General features: G+C 56.9%; 1 protein-coding gene across 11 annotated transcripts in view; it reads right to left on the bottom strand.

The window, feature by feature from the left end:
• Window positions 1-15,696, bottom strand: part of NRBP2 (nuclear receptor binding protein 2) — a 31,573-nt gene that overhangs the window by 6,177 nt on the left and 9,700 nt on the right. For 4 of the 11 annotated variants that reach the window (XM_074578079.1, XM_074578075.1, XM_074578073.1 and 1 more), the window contains 15 exons: window positions 10,466-10,588; window positions 10,037-10,138; window positions 9,810-9,899; window positions 8,886-8,926; window positions 8,711-8,805; window positions 8,493-8,516; window positions 8,075-8,158; window positions 7,440-7,495; window positions 6,675-6,770; window positions 4,592-4,724; window positions 4,335-4,437; window positions 4,138-4,188; window positions 3,654-3,789; window positions 698-751; window positions 183-246 (listed from right to left, as the gene is read on the bottom strand). In XM_074578079.1, the coding sequence (XP_074434180.1) occupies window positions 183-246; window positions 698-751; window positions 3,654-3,789; window positions 4,138-4,188; window positions 4,335-4,437; window positions 4,592-4,724; window positions 6,675-6,770; window positions 7,440-7,495; window positions 8,075-8,158; window positions 8,493-8,516; window positions 8,711-8,805; window positions 8,886-8,926; window positions 9,810-9,899; window positions 10,037-10,138; window positions 10,466-10,573 (1,237 nt within the window). In that variant the 5' untranslated portion in view covers window positions 10,574-10,588. Of the gene's footprint in view, window positions 1-182; window positions 456-697; window positions 752-1,586; window positions 1,868-3,653; window positions 3,790-4,137; window positions 4,189-4,334; window positions 4,438-4,591; window positions 4,725-6,674; window positions 6,771-7,439; window positions 7,496-8,074; window positions 8,159-8,492; window positions 8,517-8,710; window positions 8,806-8,885; window positions 8,927-9,809; window positions 9,900-10,036; window positions 10,139-10,465; window positions 10,589-15,696 lie in introns of those variants that run through there. The other 7 variants (XM_074578076.1, XM_074578081.1, XM_074578074.1 and 4 more) reach the window with 4 other exon arrangements.

The raw sequence follows: 15,696 nt of genomic DNA, 5'->3' as shown, positions 1-15,696 counted from the left end.
ACAAGAACTGGTACCACACAGACATTTGGGTTTAGCCTGCTCTCCCCGTACAAGGAGGAAAGAAAATCTGTCTGTAAACACAATCTGTGTGTGTCTAAGACAATCTGAGCATAAACCTGACCAGGGCCACCAGGCAATACTTCTGCATTCACGCATGAAAATCTACTTGCAAGTAAACCTACTGGGCAGCAAGTCGTAGCTCAGCTGTCGATGCAATTTGTCCTCCAGGATCAGCAGAAGAGTAAGCTGCAGAGAGAAGAGAGTGCTCTTTACAAACACCAGTTTCTCCGTAAGAGAGAAGGTGCTGACTCTTCCATCAGCACTAGAAACTGCTGGCAGTGGTGAGCAGGGAGGATGTCGGTAGCTGCCGAGATGCTGGATGTCTCTGGCAGGGTAGTTTGCCTGTCTTAGAGGAATGTTTTCTCAACAGTTACAGCCAACCTGCAACTGTTAAACTAGAGAGAAGTATGAGTTAAAAGATGTCCAGACAAAGATGTCAAGGTCTTCCTGTCCTGCAGCCAGAAGGGGCTGGTGGTTTTGTTCTTCTTCAGTCTTCTTTTATTATAAAGGGACAAGAGTAAGTCCTTTGGGTGCTGCAGCAAACTAGCCGAGACCAAACCGAGTCCCAGCCAGACGCCAGGGTCGGGTACAGAGTCTTGCCCCAGTGCCTCATGCAGAATACGAGCTGAATACTTACGTGCCACTGGGTCTTGTCTTCATTCAGCTCCATGTTACATTGCATTTGCACCACCTAGAAGAGGCCAAAATCAACGTCAGCTTGGACACAGTCCCTCTGGCTCCCTCAGGTCTGCTTTACTTCTGCTCTCCGAGCAAGACTCTCAAATTCCTATAGTCCCTGAATTCCAACTGCTGGCCTGACCTTTTCCTTCTTCCCGCATTTCTAGGAATTGTCCGGGTGGAGCGGCTGAGGGTTAATCTAGCCCAATGCACCGTGACCATTCTCAGCTCATTGAGAGGTGGGTAAGGGAGCCCTGCGCAAGGTGAAGTTCTGGGAAACTTTACAACCAGAATGAATTCTCTGCTCCATTTGCCATGGGTAAGCTTCCCCCTAAAGCCCTGCCTAAACTCTCGGTTATGTTTCAATACTGCACTTGTTCATGTCCTTACGGGATGACCAGTCCTTAAATCAGATGGAAGAGCAAAACTGAAATCTTGAATATTATTAAAATGGCACATGGATTTTCTTTTGGAAACCCCGCATTGCATTGTGGAACATTCAAATGCATTAGATAAATATGGCATTTTATTATCAAGTTCCTATGAAGGAACTGGGTCAGCTTCAAGTTCCCATGAGAATGGTTCACACCAGAAGTGGTCTTGTCTCGGCAAAGGACAGCCAGAGGGCGTGCAAGCGGTCAGTCCAAAAGACAGGAAAGCCAGCGAGGAATCACCACCCCTGTTCCATGCGGAGTTTAACTGGGTTTCATTTATATTCCTTATGCTCAGAGGTGAGTTCCATGCTTGTTCCTCCCTCTGACCCAGCACCTCTCTACCACAGCTCCTCCCTAGGACAAACAGCCCTGGGTGTTTAGCGCTCTCTATCAGGAAACTTGCTGTCCTCTGACCTTTGTCATCTCCACGCCATCCATGTCTCCAAGAAGAGCTGAGCAGCGTGACTGTGCGCCCAAGATGGGTGCTCTTGCCTCACGCACCATCTGGCCATGTGCTCCTTTATCGTGCTGAATGACATGGAACTGCACAGCATCTTGCAGACATCATCAAAGATGGGACTGATGACATTTGAGTGCATCATTGCCACCTGCTCCCCACCTCTCTCTGCCTAATGCCCATGATCAAAGAATCATTTAAGTGGGAAGGAACATCAGGAGGTCTCTAGTCCGAGCCCCTGCTCAAAACAAGACAAACAGTGAATTCAGACCAGGCTGTTAAAAGCTTTGCCCAATTGGGTTTTGAGAACCTCCAAGGAGAGCCCATAACCTCTCTTAGCCCCTGGTCCACTGTTTAACCATCCTCACCATGAAAAAATTTTCCTTGGATCCATCCAGCATCCATATTCTGGTGCCTCCCAGAACAGACAAACAGTGCATTGTAGCTACACCGATCTGGGACCTGCAGATTTGTCCAGCTGCAAGTTTTCACAAAATCTGTAGAAACTCAGTGTCTCTGAGATCACCAGTCCTTTGGCAAATTGGGTAAAAACTACTTGGTTGAACACCTTGGTCAGACAGACAATGCACTTGCAGAACGTACTTTGGGGCACTGGGTGAAAAAGGTATTTAAGAAACGTCTAGATTTGGCACTTCAGGGCAAGCTCTAGTGGCAGACATTGTAGGTTGTGGTTTTTTTGGTTGTTTTTTTTTGTGTGTGTGTGTAGTTGGACTCGATGACCTCAAAGGTCCTTTCCAACCATGAAGATTCTATGATTCTATGATATAACAAATGCAGAGAGGGGAAAAGACCTAACTGTGTAGGTTTACATTTACATTTCTCTAATGTATCCGATTGATCACCACAGCACTCTTACTAAAAATAAGCACTGAGCAGTATGAATAAAGCATAAGTTAAGTGCACTGAAAGCTGATTCTCTGGCAGATATGAAGAAACCACTGCAGATGTGCTTTTTGAAGGGAAGCATTTCACAGGATCTCGCAGGAATAAGAATTAGGCTTAGCCCTACATAGTATTTTTAACATTAATTCAATGCAAGTATGAAACTGCATTCATATCTTCCACAGTAACGCAAAGACGGTGCCATAGGTGATTAGTGATTAATGACTAGATGTGTCATTACAGGGAAAGAGCCGCACAGGGAAATACTTGGTACAAAATGGGTTTTTAAGAGAGAGGTGCAGACAGCTCGATGAGTTCTCTGACTGCTCCCAGCGGTGGCTGGCCGTTCAGGAGACAGGAGCTGCTGTAAGAAGGGCCGTGCCCGAGCTATGTCCTGACAATGGTGGCCAACAACTTGCCTCCCCACATGCGTATCAGCAAAGGACAAGTGCCGACTCCGGCCCCTGGGAAGCAGCCAGGGCTCTCAGCCTTTCCTCATCAGAGAGATGCTCCAGTCCCGTCATCATCTTTGTAGCCTCCGCTGGACCCTCTCCAGCCGTTCCCTGTCGTTCTTGAACCAGGGGGCCCAGAACTGGATACAGAACTCCAGCACTCCCTGCCCAGCACCCCTTCCACTGCCCTTGGGGCTCCATAAAGCCACCTGCAATGACCTTCCTGCCTGTGACTTCAGTGTCACATCATGTGGTCTCACCTGTGCAGTGCCAGCCAGAGCAGGGCCTGAGCTCAGCTGCCACCTCAGTGTGACACTGCAGTGTCAGAACCAAACGATGGTGGGATTCCAAACCTACACACCATCAAAAAGGCACAGAACAAGCTGTGCCACAGAGCTGCCTGCAGATGTGGGAGGAGGGAAGGCAGAGGCAGAGAATCGGAGGCAACGGGGCTGCTCCAGGTCTCAGGTGAAATGGACTTCACTATCTCCGTCCAAAGGGACCACTGAAGTCCTGGGGCAGCCAATGCAACGAGGAGAAGAGCTCTCACGTGGGCTGGAGCTCAGTGCGTGGCTACAGGGAGAGGTGTCCCTGCAGCAGGGTGTCAGGAATGGGGACCATCCACGTGCTCCCAGCAGGGAATCCGTCCCCACCTGGATCTGACCTTACCTTCCTGGTCTCCACATCAAAGGGCTCCGGGGTGGGAGTCTTGGCTTTCTGAGGGTCCTCCTGGGGCTGGGAGAGTGCACGTGGGAGGGCGTGGGGTCTGGAAACAGCGAAGTTCATCAGAGGATAAATCCCATTCCTGGTACAGACACAGAGGGAGGACAAACAGCTGAGGCCTGTCCTCTTACAGCCCCAGCAAAGCTCAGCTGAGGAGGACCGTGTCCCAGAGCAGGGATCTGCTGGCAGTGAGGAGGTGGCAGGTCACAGAGCGACCCTTGCCCTGGCACCACAGCCCCGGTCTGCTCGCCCCGGGTGGCACCGCCGAGGGGATCGCACAGGAGTGAGGGCTGCTGTGCAAAGGGGACATCCTGTATGTGCTGCAGCCAACCCAGGCTCCATGCTGCACAGGGAGCTGAGGGCAGAGAGACACAGGGCACCAGAGCTGGGTGGACACATTGCAGGTCAGCCAGCACCACCTTCAACCCACCTGACGTCTTCTAAGAATTTGTCAAGTTCGAGGAAGGAGACCTCTGAGTACCTGGGAGAGAAACAGGACAGGAAGATTACAGGGAGAGGGAGGGTAGAAGAGCACTGCGAAGGACTACTATGCCGTGGCACCAGGACCACCAGCCTGGATGCAAGCCCTGAGCTCACGGCTATGAAATCTCCTCCACTAATCCTCACCTCCACTGTACTCCAGGCCGACCCTCTCTCCGGATCTCTGCCATCACCATGTTCAGGTCCAGTTCCTTTATCTTCTCCTCCACCACGTTCTCTGGCATCAGATCTAGGGCAAAGGCAGAAAGGGGCTGTCAGCTGGGACAGACCCCAGGGAAGGTCTGCGAGTCACCACCTTTCTCCCCAGGCTTCTCCATGTGCCCAGCTCTGCTGGGGCAGCAATACAAGCTCAAACAGGGCAGGGCGCTCTCACGGCTACTCACACTGGTTGTTGATAAAGCAGTGCGCTGCCAGCAACTTGAGCGAATGGACCTCAAAGAGCACGCGGTGGAAGAGCAGGTTATTGGCTGTTGGTCGCTTGTCCGGGTTGAGGGTCAAGCATGACAGAATGAATTCCTGAGGGACAATGAAAAAGCATAAACTGGAGGCAAAGCAGGACATTGCCCTGTTTCATTCCCAGCGCTGCCAGCCCTGGCTCCCTCTCACACTTCCGAGGAAGCAGATCTGAGCGGCTGTTTCTGCCAGCAGACTGCCCCAGGGCAGGGCAGGCAGTGCACAGAGCACCCAAGCTCGCAGTGGGCAGCACGCTACTGGGGACCCACCAACCGCCTGGCCACAGCACCTCTGCTCCCTGCCTGCTCTCATCCGGGAGGAGGTGGCAATGCGAGCCCAGAACAGGCAGGGCACCATCCCAGCAGCCAGCCAGGATCAGCTCTGGGAGCAGCAGCCCACCCGGAAAGACGGTGGGAGACTGGAGAAGGGGCAGACTGAGCCAGCGGGAGGGACTCCTGACAGCGGCAGGGTGGGAGGGATGCATCTGCCCGTTTCTGCTCGTTGATGGCAGAAAAGCAAGATCCCTGCTTCTTCCGCACGCTCCAGGCCGGGGCCTGTCTTTCCTCTTTAACTGCTCTGTGCAGTTTCTGTACGGGTGTCTGGCTGGGGCTATTGAGAACAGACGCAAAGACCGAAAAATGATGAGAGGGAAGATGCCAGGGTGGGCACCCACACAGCCTAATGCCTCTGAATCAGCTGCCCCCAAACCATCCGAGGTGAGCAGCGATGCCGCCTGCCCCTGATGCTGAAGGCTTAACAGAAGGAACTCTCTCCGGGACACCATGCAAACAAGGGGACTATTGCATCAAAGCGGGTAGGATTTACTTTGAGACGCCTGGGGGAATTCTGAGATCAAACAAGAGGATTTGGGGAGTGTAGAAACTTACTACGGGACGTTTTGGAGATTGGCCAAAGGAAGAGGGAGGGAGGAGTTGAGGTGGGTCAGGGAAGAAAATGGAGGGGGATAAAAGGGACCGGCTGCCTCTAAGCACTCCGCTGGTCAGGGCACTTGTCTGCTGAGCCCTGCGTCGGGCCACCTCGGTCTATCCTGCCTTCTTCTTAAACTCTGTTCCTAAGTATTTACAGTGTAAGTTTGCTCTCTATTCCCCGTGAGCGTGTGTGGTGCTCTGGTGAACGTCAAGATGGATTAGCTGGTAAGAAGAAAGGCTGGGGAGGGGTTGTAGACACCAGACAGAGCATGGGTCTGATTGATAACAGAGACCCACGGGACAGAGCGAGATGCCAGAGTGACCCACGAAAGGGATTGCCCTGAGCATGGATACTTGGAAGCAGGATCCGGCTGTTCATGCTGTCTGTGCCCATGAACATGGCACTCCCATGTCGGTGCTCAACTGTTTGTGTCTGGTCATGTCTGTGTGGAGCGTGTGTGTGTACGTCTGTACACGTGTGTCTGCACATGCACCTACTGGGAATTTGCACTCAGCTTTACTGCTGGTAGGACTGGGAAACAGGGCTGAGGACCAGCCTCTCATCTCAACCAGCCCCGGAAGGGCAGAATCCCCATGGAAATGGCCTCAAGTTGCACCAGGGGAGGTTTAGATTCGATATTAGGAAAAATTTTTACACCAAAAGGGTTATCAAACATTGCAAGAAGCTGCCCAGCATCATCCCTGGAGGTACTTAAAAGACAGGTAGATGTAGTGGTTAGTGATATGGTTTAGTGATGGTTTTGTCAGTGTTAGGTCAATGGCTAGACTTGAGGATCTGAAAGGTCCCTTCCACCCTGGGCAATTCTATGATTCTGTGTCCTTCAGCCCACCAGATTTGTCTGCCCTTAAGTTTCCAGTAGGTCGTTGTCTCCGTTCCCCCTTCCTAGCACTGGTGTAACCTGGAGCACACAGGAATACCAGGCTGGCTCTGACGTTCCAGGTATCGGCCGAGGGGAAGGACGCTCATGGGCAGATTTACACCCCGGGAGGGATTCCTGACACAGCTGTGGGTCAGGCTACAGCCCGGTGGCTCTGTTGCCAAGGCTCGGCCAGCTGCACTCACCCGCATGTTGGGATCATCCAGAGAATGTCGTGCCCGCATGATTGCCTCCTCCGAGACCCGCGTGTCCCCGTTGGTCTGGATCTCCAGCACTGCCATCTGGGGAAGCAGGAGCGCAGCCATGTCTGCATGCGGCCAATCACGGGGTCTGTCCTCGGGGGCTTCCCAAAGGGACCTCCCCTGGCAGGGTGGCAGCTGTGGAGCTCCTCACTGGGACACACCGCCTGGCCAGGCTCCGGGCCTCCCGGGCTCCCCAGTGCTCCCTGGCCACGCGTCCCTGCCCTCGGGGCCCGTTTCTTGCCTACCGCAGCGCTCACGGGTTCCCGGCAGTGCAGACACTGCTTCCCAGGCACCACGCAGAGCAGGGGACAACGCAAACAGCACCAACAGCCCCCCAGTCTGCCCAGGAAAGTCGTGCTTGGAGCAGTCTGTCCCTGCCCTCCACTCCCTCCCTTCCCAGGGCTGTCACAGCCCGAGGAGGAGGAGGAGGCACCGGCCGACCACAGAAGAGGGGAGCAGAAGAGGGGAGCTAAGCCTGTTGCTGCATGCAGGGCAGGGTGGGTCATGGCAGCAGAAAATGTTCTGCTGAACCCAGCAGCGATGTCTCCATCACCGCAAGGGATCCCCAGCTCACAGCGAGGTTTGGAAAAGGGCAAGGAGACTCCTCGAGAAGCTCCCCAGGCCACCGCCATCCCCAGAGGCTCAGCAAGAACAGTCCTGCCCTGGTCACTGCAGGTTCCCAGGCGCTGCAGCCATCCTGCTCCCTACCTCCAGTGCGCACATCCCGAAGGAGAAGATGTCCACAGCAGTCCCGTCAGCCTTTTCTGCAAAACCAAGCCAGAACCACATCAGGACAGAGAACAGGCCACCACCTGCTCACCCCAGGAACAGCCCCCTGCACCCTGCCTCGTCCCTACAGACGCCTCTGCCCGCACACCCCTGCCCTCACAAACCTTCCCCATTTATTCCCCTCAAATTCATGCCGAAATATTCAAGATGGGGATCACATCATGACTTTTCACATGGCACCAAGATTCTTTACTCCTTTTTCCCTCATCATTGTAACATTTTACGTGCTTTTGAGTGTTTCTGAGCCACAAGCTGATCTTTTCAGAGCTATTGGGGGCCGTGCTGCGATCTCGTTCCTAACCAGTAATTGCTAATGCACAGCCCATTCCCACATAGGCACAGCTGTTTTCCCCACGTGCACAGCTCTGCACTAATCAACACGAAATTTTACCTACAATGTTATCACACAGTCATTCCTCGTCACAAGATCTCCTGTGACTCATGGCCAACAGCTCTACTTTTGAATGCACTGAGTAATTCTGTATTGCTGCGAACACGCTGTGCCCACGTCTCGCACAGGACCCCCCCTCCCTGTTTCCCCCCGGCAGACTCACGGCCATACTCCGGGGGGAAGAAATGCAAGTTGCGTAGCTCTTCCCTCTCGATCCTGATGGGGCTCCGCAGGTCGTCCGGGAGGGCTGCGTCGGGGAACGAGAAACGTTCTGCATCACGGTGCTTCTAAGCTGTTTCCCCAGGGCTGCGAGCACAGAGGGGTGCCCCGAGGCAGCCGGGGTCTCCCTGTGTGCTCCAGCCCGTGCAGACCACCTGAGGGGCACTCGCTCTCTCAGCCCCTCTGCTCCCATTACTGGAGCAGCAATTCCCAGAGGGACAGAGGTCCCCCCGCCCATGGAGCCCAGGACCTCCTCCATGCCCGGTGCCTCACTGGTGAGAGGCGCCCAGGGCCCGCAGGGGACGAAGGGTGACCCAGGGACGGGACTGAAGCGCTGGGAGAGGTGGCAGAGGGACACTCACCATTGGCGAACACCCTGTGCCAGACTGCAGGTCAGCGCCGATCCAGAAGCAGAGCAGTAAGAAGTCATGGAGCAGAGGACACAAACAGAAGAGGAGGTGACTCCAAGCCTTGCACAGGGGATCCCCTGAGGACCCTGCAGCTTCTTCTGCCCAGCCGCAACCCCCTTGGCCCACCACCCTGCATGACTCCCCCCATCCCTCGGCCGGCAGCTTCCTACCTGAACCAATCTTTATGAGCCCGTTGTGCTGGATGAAGATGGTGTCGCTGGTGAGGTTGCCGTGGATGATGGGAGGCTCGCAGGAGTGCAGGAAGCTGGGGAAGCACAAAGCTGCCCTCAGCACATTACCAGCGAGAAGCGGGACAGCCGACAGCACAAGCAATGGGAAGCTTACCTGAGCGCAGACAGGATCTGAGTGCACCAGCGCTTCCAGGCCTAGAGCAGAGACCAGAGCTCTCCGTCAGACGAGATGCTCCTCAGAACCCAGCAGACGGATCGGGTCACTCCTACCTATTGCCCAGTGACTGGGGAAATCAGCCCTCCGCTACCCCTGCCGAGACTGTTGTCCCAGCCGCAACAGTGTCCTTCCCAACCCCTGGTCACGGAACACCATCGAAGCCGAGAACTCATCCTCACTGGCAGGCAGAGCTCTCCTGAGCCCCAACCCCCCGGTGGGAGCGTGGACAGGCACATCGCAATGGGGGCAAGGCTAGCGATGGGCATGGGGTCCATGCACATGGTTTTCTCTGTACACGCCAATTCTAGGAGTGCCTAACTGCACTGTTGTGATACTGAGCTCAAGCTTCACGTGCAGGGTCAAGCACAGGGCTCCCACAATGGTCACACAGCTACTCAGTCACGGCCGGCTGAGACCTGCCTGCAAAACCATTAGTCACACCTGTACTGAGGGGGTTTGCAGGTGAGACTGATCCCTTCAACTCAAGTAGTAGCCTAGTCACAAGGCCACCATCCCTCACTGAGGGTGGTGGAGACATGGGCCTCCTGAAGCGTGATGCAGCCCCCGGAGCAGTCAGCATCGCGGAGCTGAACCTCGCTGCAGCAGCTTCCAGCAGGTTCCCTGCTCCCGAGGTCAGATCCTGACAGCAGGATCCATGTCTGGGATGTCCTGGGGAAGTCCTGCTCCTGCTCCGTCCCTCGCCAAGATGCCATCTCCCTACAGCAGAGAGCCTCTGGGTAGCTCAGGGAGCAACCATACATCCTTGCTGTGCCTTCTGAGAGCAGAGACCCACGCTGTGCCAGCGGGCACAGAGCTACCCACTTTACCTGGGACACCCGGCACTGCCCCCAGGGAACCTACCCTGGCATTCATGGCCTTGTGGTTTTTCTTGGTTTTCTTCAGGAACTGTTTCAGGCTCCCCGAGGACACATACTCTGTGATGAAGATGACCTGGGAGGGAAGAGAGGCGTCACCTTCCCAGCCTCTCTGCATCGGCCAGCAGCTCACCACCAGCGCTGGGGTCCCCTGGCATCCCTCCCCCAGCCTCGGGACCCCCCAGACACTTTGTCTCTCCGCGCGTTCCCTACCCGCGCCTTCAAGTCTTTCACATCCAGCCAGTATTTGTGAAGCTTTACGATGTTGGGGTGATCCACAAGCACCAGCTGCTCAAACATGGTCTTGATCTTCTCCTGCAGGCAGAGAGAGGACATGTGAGGTGGCAGGTCCTGGGACGTGGCAGGACACCTCAAGGGAGGCAAGGGGACCTGGGGCTGGGGAGCAGGTTGTGCCCCCCGGTCACAGGGAAAGCTGGTTTTGGGGTACAGAGGACACATGGAGCTGTCTTTGAGAGAGATGCCAGGGTAAAGCACGATGCCGGGCAGACCGGAGCAGGCTGTGATTAGCACTGCTGATCGAGGTGTGCCCACAAGCAGCGGGGACCAACGCTGCTGGCACGAAGGTGGGATGGGTGGTCTCAGGGGAGGTGGGCACGGTCCCGCCGGGGAGCGACAGCTCACCTCGTGTGCTTTAAAGGCCTTCTTGTCAGTGAAGAGCAGCTCGTTCCACACCACCTCCACGCCCTCCTCGGTGTCCATGGCGAGGAAGGTGCTCTGGATGCCCGGCATGTTCCCCTGATTCACCTGTGAGATGCGGGAAGGCGTGAGACAGCCCGGCCACAGCCCAGCCCACGGCTCCGGGCCCTGTGAGAATGAATGTGCTGCGTGGACGGTCTCTGCTCCCACTCCTGTGGAGGACTCCAGCCTGCAGGAGACCCTGGCCAGGACATGGCGAGTGGGGCAAACCCCCGTGCCGCTGCCTGTCCTGCCCTGCCCTCAGGACCTGCCTGCTCCGGAGCACGGGCATCGCAGCAGCCGGCACTGGCGCCGTTTCTCCAGGAGGTGATGGCACAGGAGAGACCCAGCGATTCTGAGTGGTTCCCGTGCCAGCCCCTCTTGGCTCTTCTAGCCCAGTGAGAAGCTGGCGGTGACAAACACTGTCCGGCCCCGGTCCGGCACAGGGATGGGGACCCCCACGTCCCAGCAACCCACACCCACGGCTGATGGTCACACTCACGTTGGACAGGGCAAATCAGAAGGTCCAGCCAAACCAAAGCCATAACATCATGTCTTTCAACATCCCGAGGAGACTGGGGGCAACCTCCCCCATGCTCTGGGGTCTGTCTGACAACTCATAGAATCATAGAATTATAGAACGGTTCGGGTTTGAAGGGACCTTAAAGATCATCTAGTTCCAACCCCCAAGTTCCCATCCCAGAGGTCACAGAGCTGCACCCCACGGAGAGCAGCTCTGCAGACATCACCTCCGCAGGCCGCTTCCCGCAGGGACCCAGCCGTGACAGCCCCGTCCCCGTGCTGGCTCTCTGCCGACCCTGTCACCGGTCCCCAGGCCAGCCAGGGCCGCCAGGTCCCGTCTCCAGCCCAGGAAAAATCTGCTCAAAAGGCGCCTGGTTCTGATGGGGGCTCAGCAGCACAGAGACGCCCCCAGCCCAGGTCCTGCCTCCTGGGAGCGGCGCCTGCGGCACCCTGGGCAGCCACTGCCCTCGCAATGGCATCGCCGCGCAGGACCGGGGCTGCAGCCTCCAGTCTTCCCCTGCCCTCCTCCGGCACCCGGCGGGCCGCCCGGGACCGGGACCAGGATGGTGACAGGGCTGTCCCCTGCCTCGGCAGCTCGGGCAGAGGCTCCTGTCCGCCGTGCGGCAGCTTGGGCCGACAGATGAAAAGGAGGATTGTTCTGCCGCCCGGGGCTGGGATGTGGCGTCCCGCGGCCGGGCCGGCAGTGGCTCGGGGCAGCTGTGGGCGCAGGCGCGGGCACGCAGCACCCCCAGCTCATTAGCGGGGGACGGACGGGCAGCTCGTGGCCCAGTTCCTGCTGCGGACACACAAAGCACCTCTGTTACTTGTTCTCCACGCTCACAGGCTCCACGTGCTTCGCACAAAGCCCAGCACGGCCAGCCAGCGACGCGGCCGGCCGGCCTCGCTGACCACGCCTTTCCCAGCGAGTCCCAGCAGCCTCCCAGCGCTCCCAGCACAAACATCCAGCCCAGGAGATCCCATGGGAGCCACTGCCAGGGAGACGGCTCAGCCCTAACCCAGGTACCCCACAGCAGGACCGTCCCACCAGCCGCCGTGAACCCCAAGCCATGGTCCTCCTGGAGGTGCTACAGGTGGAAAGGAAGGGTGGGCTGGGACAGGAGGGTCCGCCTGGCCACGGGGAGCAGAGAGCCTCGTCAGGAGCTCCGGCAGCCGGCAGGTTGTGGTGGAGGCTGTGGCGGGAGGGAGGGCAGTCAGGGGCAAGCGCCCGGGCACCAGGAGGGTCCGCTGGTCACACAGAGCTCTGTGAAGCTGCTCTTCCAGCTCTCCCCAAAAATGCTGCTGGAAAATCAGCTCGTGGTCTTGAGAAATATCCTGTCCTGAAACCAGTGAGTGGGCACAAGGGCAAGAACAAGGAGTCAAAGGGAGAAGATGGACCTGAACACCCTTTCGTTTGCCACAAGGACACGTGGGAGCAACAGAGCTCTGCACAGAGGTTACCAGTGCCTGTCTCAAAGGCACAGCTGGGGCTGAAAACCTCAGGTGCCACCTCCTCGTCACGAGGCCACGACGTTCCTGCATGCAGAGATCAAGCCTGCAGCAGGCCCTAATCTGCAGGGTGTCCTGGTTTGAGGCCACCGCAGCCTGTGCCTCCCATGCCCATGCCGGGATGAACCGGGTGCCTGGCAGTCCCCTCCCGACCCTGGGCTGGCAATGCCACCTCCCGCTCGCTCAGTGCTCGGCGTGAGAACAGCCAGGCTGAATGCGACCGGCTGCCTGTCTGAGAGTGACCCACAGCAGAATCATAGCATGGCCCAGGTTGGAAGGGATCTTTCAGATCATGGAGTCCAACCATCAACCTAACACTGACAAAACCATCACTAAACTACAGCACTAAGCACTACGTCGACCCGTCTTTTAAATCCCTCCAGGGATGGTGCCTCAACCACTGCCCTGGGCAGCCTCTTCTAATGTTTGATAATGCTTTCAGTGTAAAACTTTTTCCTCATATCCATCCTAAGCCTCCCCTGGCACAACTGGAGGCCATTCCCTCTTGTCCCATGGCCTGTTCCTTGGGAGAAGAGCCCGACCCCCCCTGGCTGCCCCCTCCTTTCAGGGAGCTGCAGAGAGCGAGAAGGTCTCCCCTCAGCCCCCTTTTCCCCAGGCTGAACACCCCCAGCTCCCTCAGCCGCTCCTCACAAGACTCCTGCTCCAGACCCCTCACCACCTCCGTTGCCCTTCTCTGGACACGCTCCAGCACCCCAATGTCTTTCTTGTCATGAAGGGCCCAAAACTGGACACAGCACTCAAGGTGGGGCCTCACCAGTCCTGAGTACAGGGGGACCATCACTTCCCTAGTCCTGCTGGCCACACTGTTCCTGATACGGGCCAGGATGCTACTGGCCTTCTTGGCCACCTGGGCACACTGCTGGCTCATATTCAGCCGGCTGTTGACCAATACCCCCAGGTCCTTTTCCACCGGGCAGCTCTCCAGCCGCTCTGTGCCCAGCCTGTAGCGTTCATGGGGTTGTTGTGACCCAAGGAGTCTGGTGTCATCCCTTCACCACAGCCTCCCACCTTTGAACAACCCGCTCTCAGAGCCCAAAGTGGCATCCTGGTCCTTAATGCTCCGGACACTGGATCTGTTTGTATCTGGGAGGCTCTGGTATGCGGTGAGGAGCATCAGGCAGGCCTACAGGGGATGAAATGTTCCCTGTTCCGTGCAGACGCGAACGTGCTCAGTCTTGTGCTGAATGACAATAAAACTGATACTGAACAGCTGCCTCGCGCACTGAGCTCTGAGACTGCGTAAATAAATAAAAGCTGTATTATAATCCCAGAGGTGACTGGGGACAAAAGGAACTGGCCCCAGGTCACCTTGATTATCTCACGTCATGCCTTTCAGGGGTTCCTGGCACCTCCGTGTGCTGCAAATGGTGCGGCCACCACATGAAAAAGGCAAAACTCCAGAGCCAGACTGGGCGAACTCCCTGCTCAGGCTCTTCCAGAAAGCCCTTGGCAGGAGCTGAGGCCAGCCTGGAGAGATCACTGGGGATGAGTATGCCAAGGTTTACAAAAGATCGGATTGCATCTTACAATAAATCGCTCCCTTTTGAGCTTTTCACGTCAGCAGAGAGTGAAACAGCCCACAGAAAAGGGCTTAGTGATATGGTTCTGGGGCCTTAGGCGAGCTGCTGTTAAACTGGGAACGCAACGGCATTTAGACCCAATCTGGAGAAGAAGATAAGGACAAGGTATCTTGTTACCTTTCTCAGGTCACTCGAGGAGACTGGGGAAAAAGCACAGCCATGGCCCCCGGAGGAGAGGACACTCTGCCGGTCCTCTGCCTGTCCCCAAAAACCCACACTCGTGTCCTCAGGACAATATGTGCTGGTGCCGTCCCTCGGCAGGGACATCCCGCTGCTTTCCTGTGCCCTCTGGAGCACGCCTCCATACAATCTGGACCAGCACACCCCGGCCACCCCTGGGACACTGCGGACAGAGCAGTCCCAGAGGCCACCTCTGCCAGTGACCCCACTCCCAGGACCTTGGTGCAGGAGTGGGACTGGGGCAGGCAGCTTCTGGGCGAAGGAAGCCATCCAACCCCAGCAGAGCCCAGGTCCCACCGGCCCCAGGCACCCTCCCGTGCCCAAACAGCCATCTCACACCCTCAACCCCCAGCACAGATGTGTTTCTCCTGCCCCAGCTCTGCCCTCCTGCCCCTCAGAGAAGCACCCAGTAGGCTCCGACCCAATGGGCAGCCCCTCCGCGAGGGAGGCCGGTTACTGCCTGCAGGTACTTCACCCAAAGCATACAATGGTTTGGGTTGCAAGGGACCTTAAAGCCTATCGAGTCCCTGCACGGGCAGGGACACCTCCCACCAGCCCAGGTTGCTCAGAGCCCCATCCAACCTTGAACCCCTCCAGGGATGGGGCAGCCACAGCTTCTCTGGACAACCTGGGCCAGGGGCTCACCACCCTCACAGCAAACAATTTCTTCCTCAGATCTCATCTCAATCTCCCCTCTTCCAGTGTAAAACCATTCTCCCTCATCCTATCGCCCCACTCCCCGATCCAGAGTCCCTCCCTAACTTTCCTGAAGCCCCCAACTCTCTCAGCCTGTCTTCATAATTCACAAAGTTTGGCACAAGTTTACTGCTGTCTCCAAGGCAGCCGAGCAGGCAAAGCCTCAGCCCTCGGCTGTGCCATCGCCCAAGGGACATGGTGGATGGCCAGAGGTAGGGTGCAGGCTGCAGGGAGGGTGGTGGGACGGCCACCTTCACCCCCGATAACTGCAGGGTCCCATTGCCCCTACCAGGCTGTCAGTGCCAGGGGTGAGAGGCAAAGCAGCAGCAGGGAAGGGGAGGGAAATGGCATGTTTCCTTCTTACACCCTGAGCCCAGGCATTGCCGTCACAGAACCATCCTGAAAAAGACTGTAGTAACACAAACGCAGAGTTGAAGAGGCCACCAGGAGACACCTGACCAGGCTGGAGGGCACACCAGGAGGCTGACACACAGCCTCTGCGCATCCCAAGGCTGGAAGGAAGAGGACCAAACCTCTTTGGGGATTTCCTGAACCGGTGCTGAGCCAGAGACCAGGGGAAAGATGAAGTTTTGTGAATCAAAGGCCCATGAACGGGCACGACAGCAAAGCAGCTGCCAGCGCTCTGTACATGTGCCCTGTCCATAGCGGCGC

This window comes from Larus michahellis, chromosome 2, assembly GCF_964199755.1.
Source record: "Larus michahellis chromosome 2, bLarMic1.1, whole genome shotgun sequence".
NCBI lineage: Eukaryota > Metazoa > Chordata > Aves > Charadriiformes > Laridae > Larus > Larus michahellis.
The sequence above is the reverse complement of the archived record's forward strand: the minus strand, read 5'-3'. Positions and strand labels throughout refer to the sequence as shown.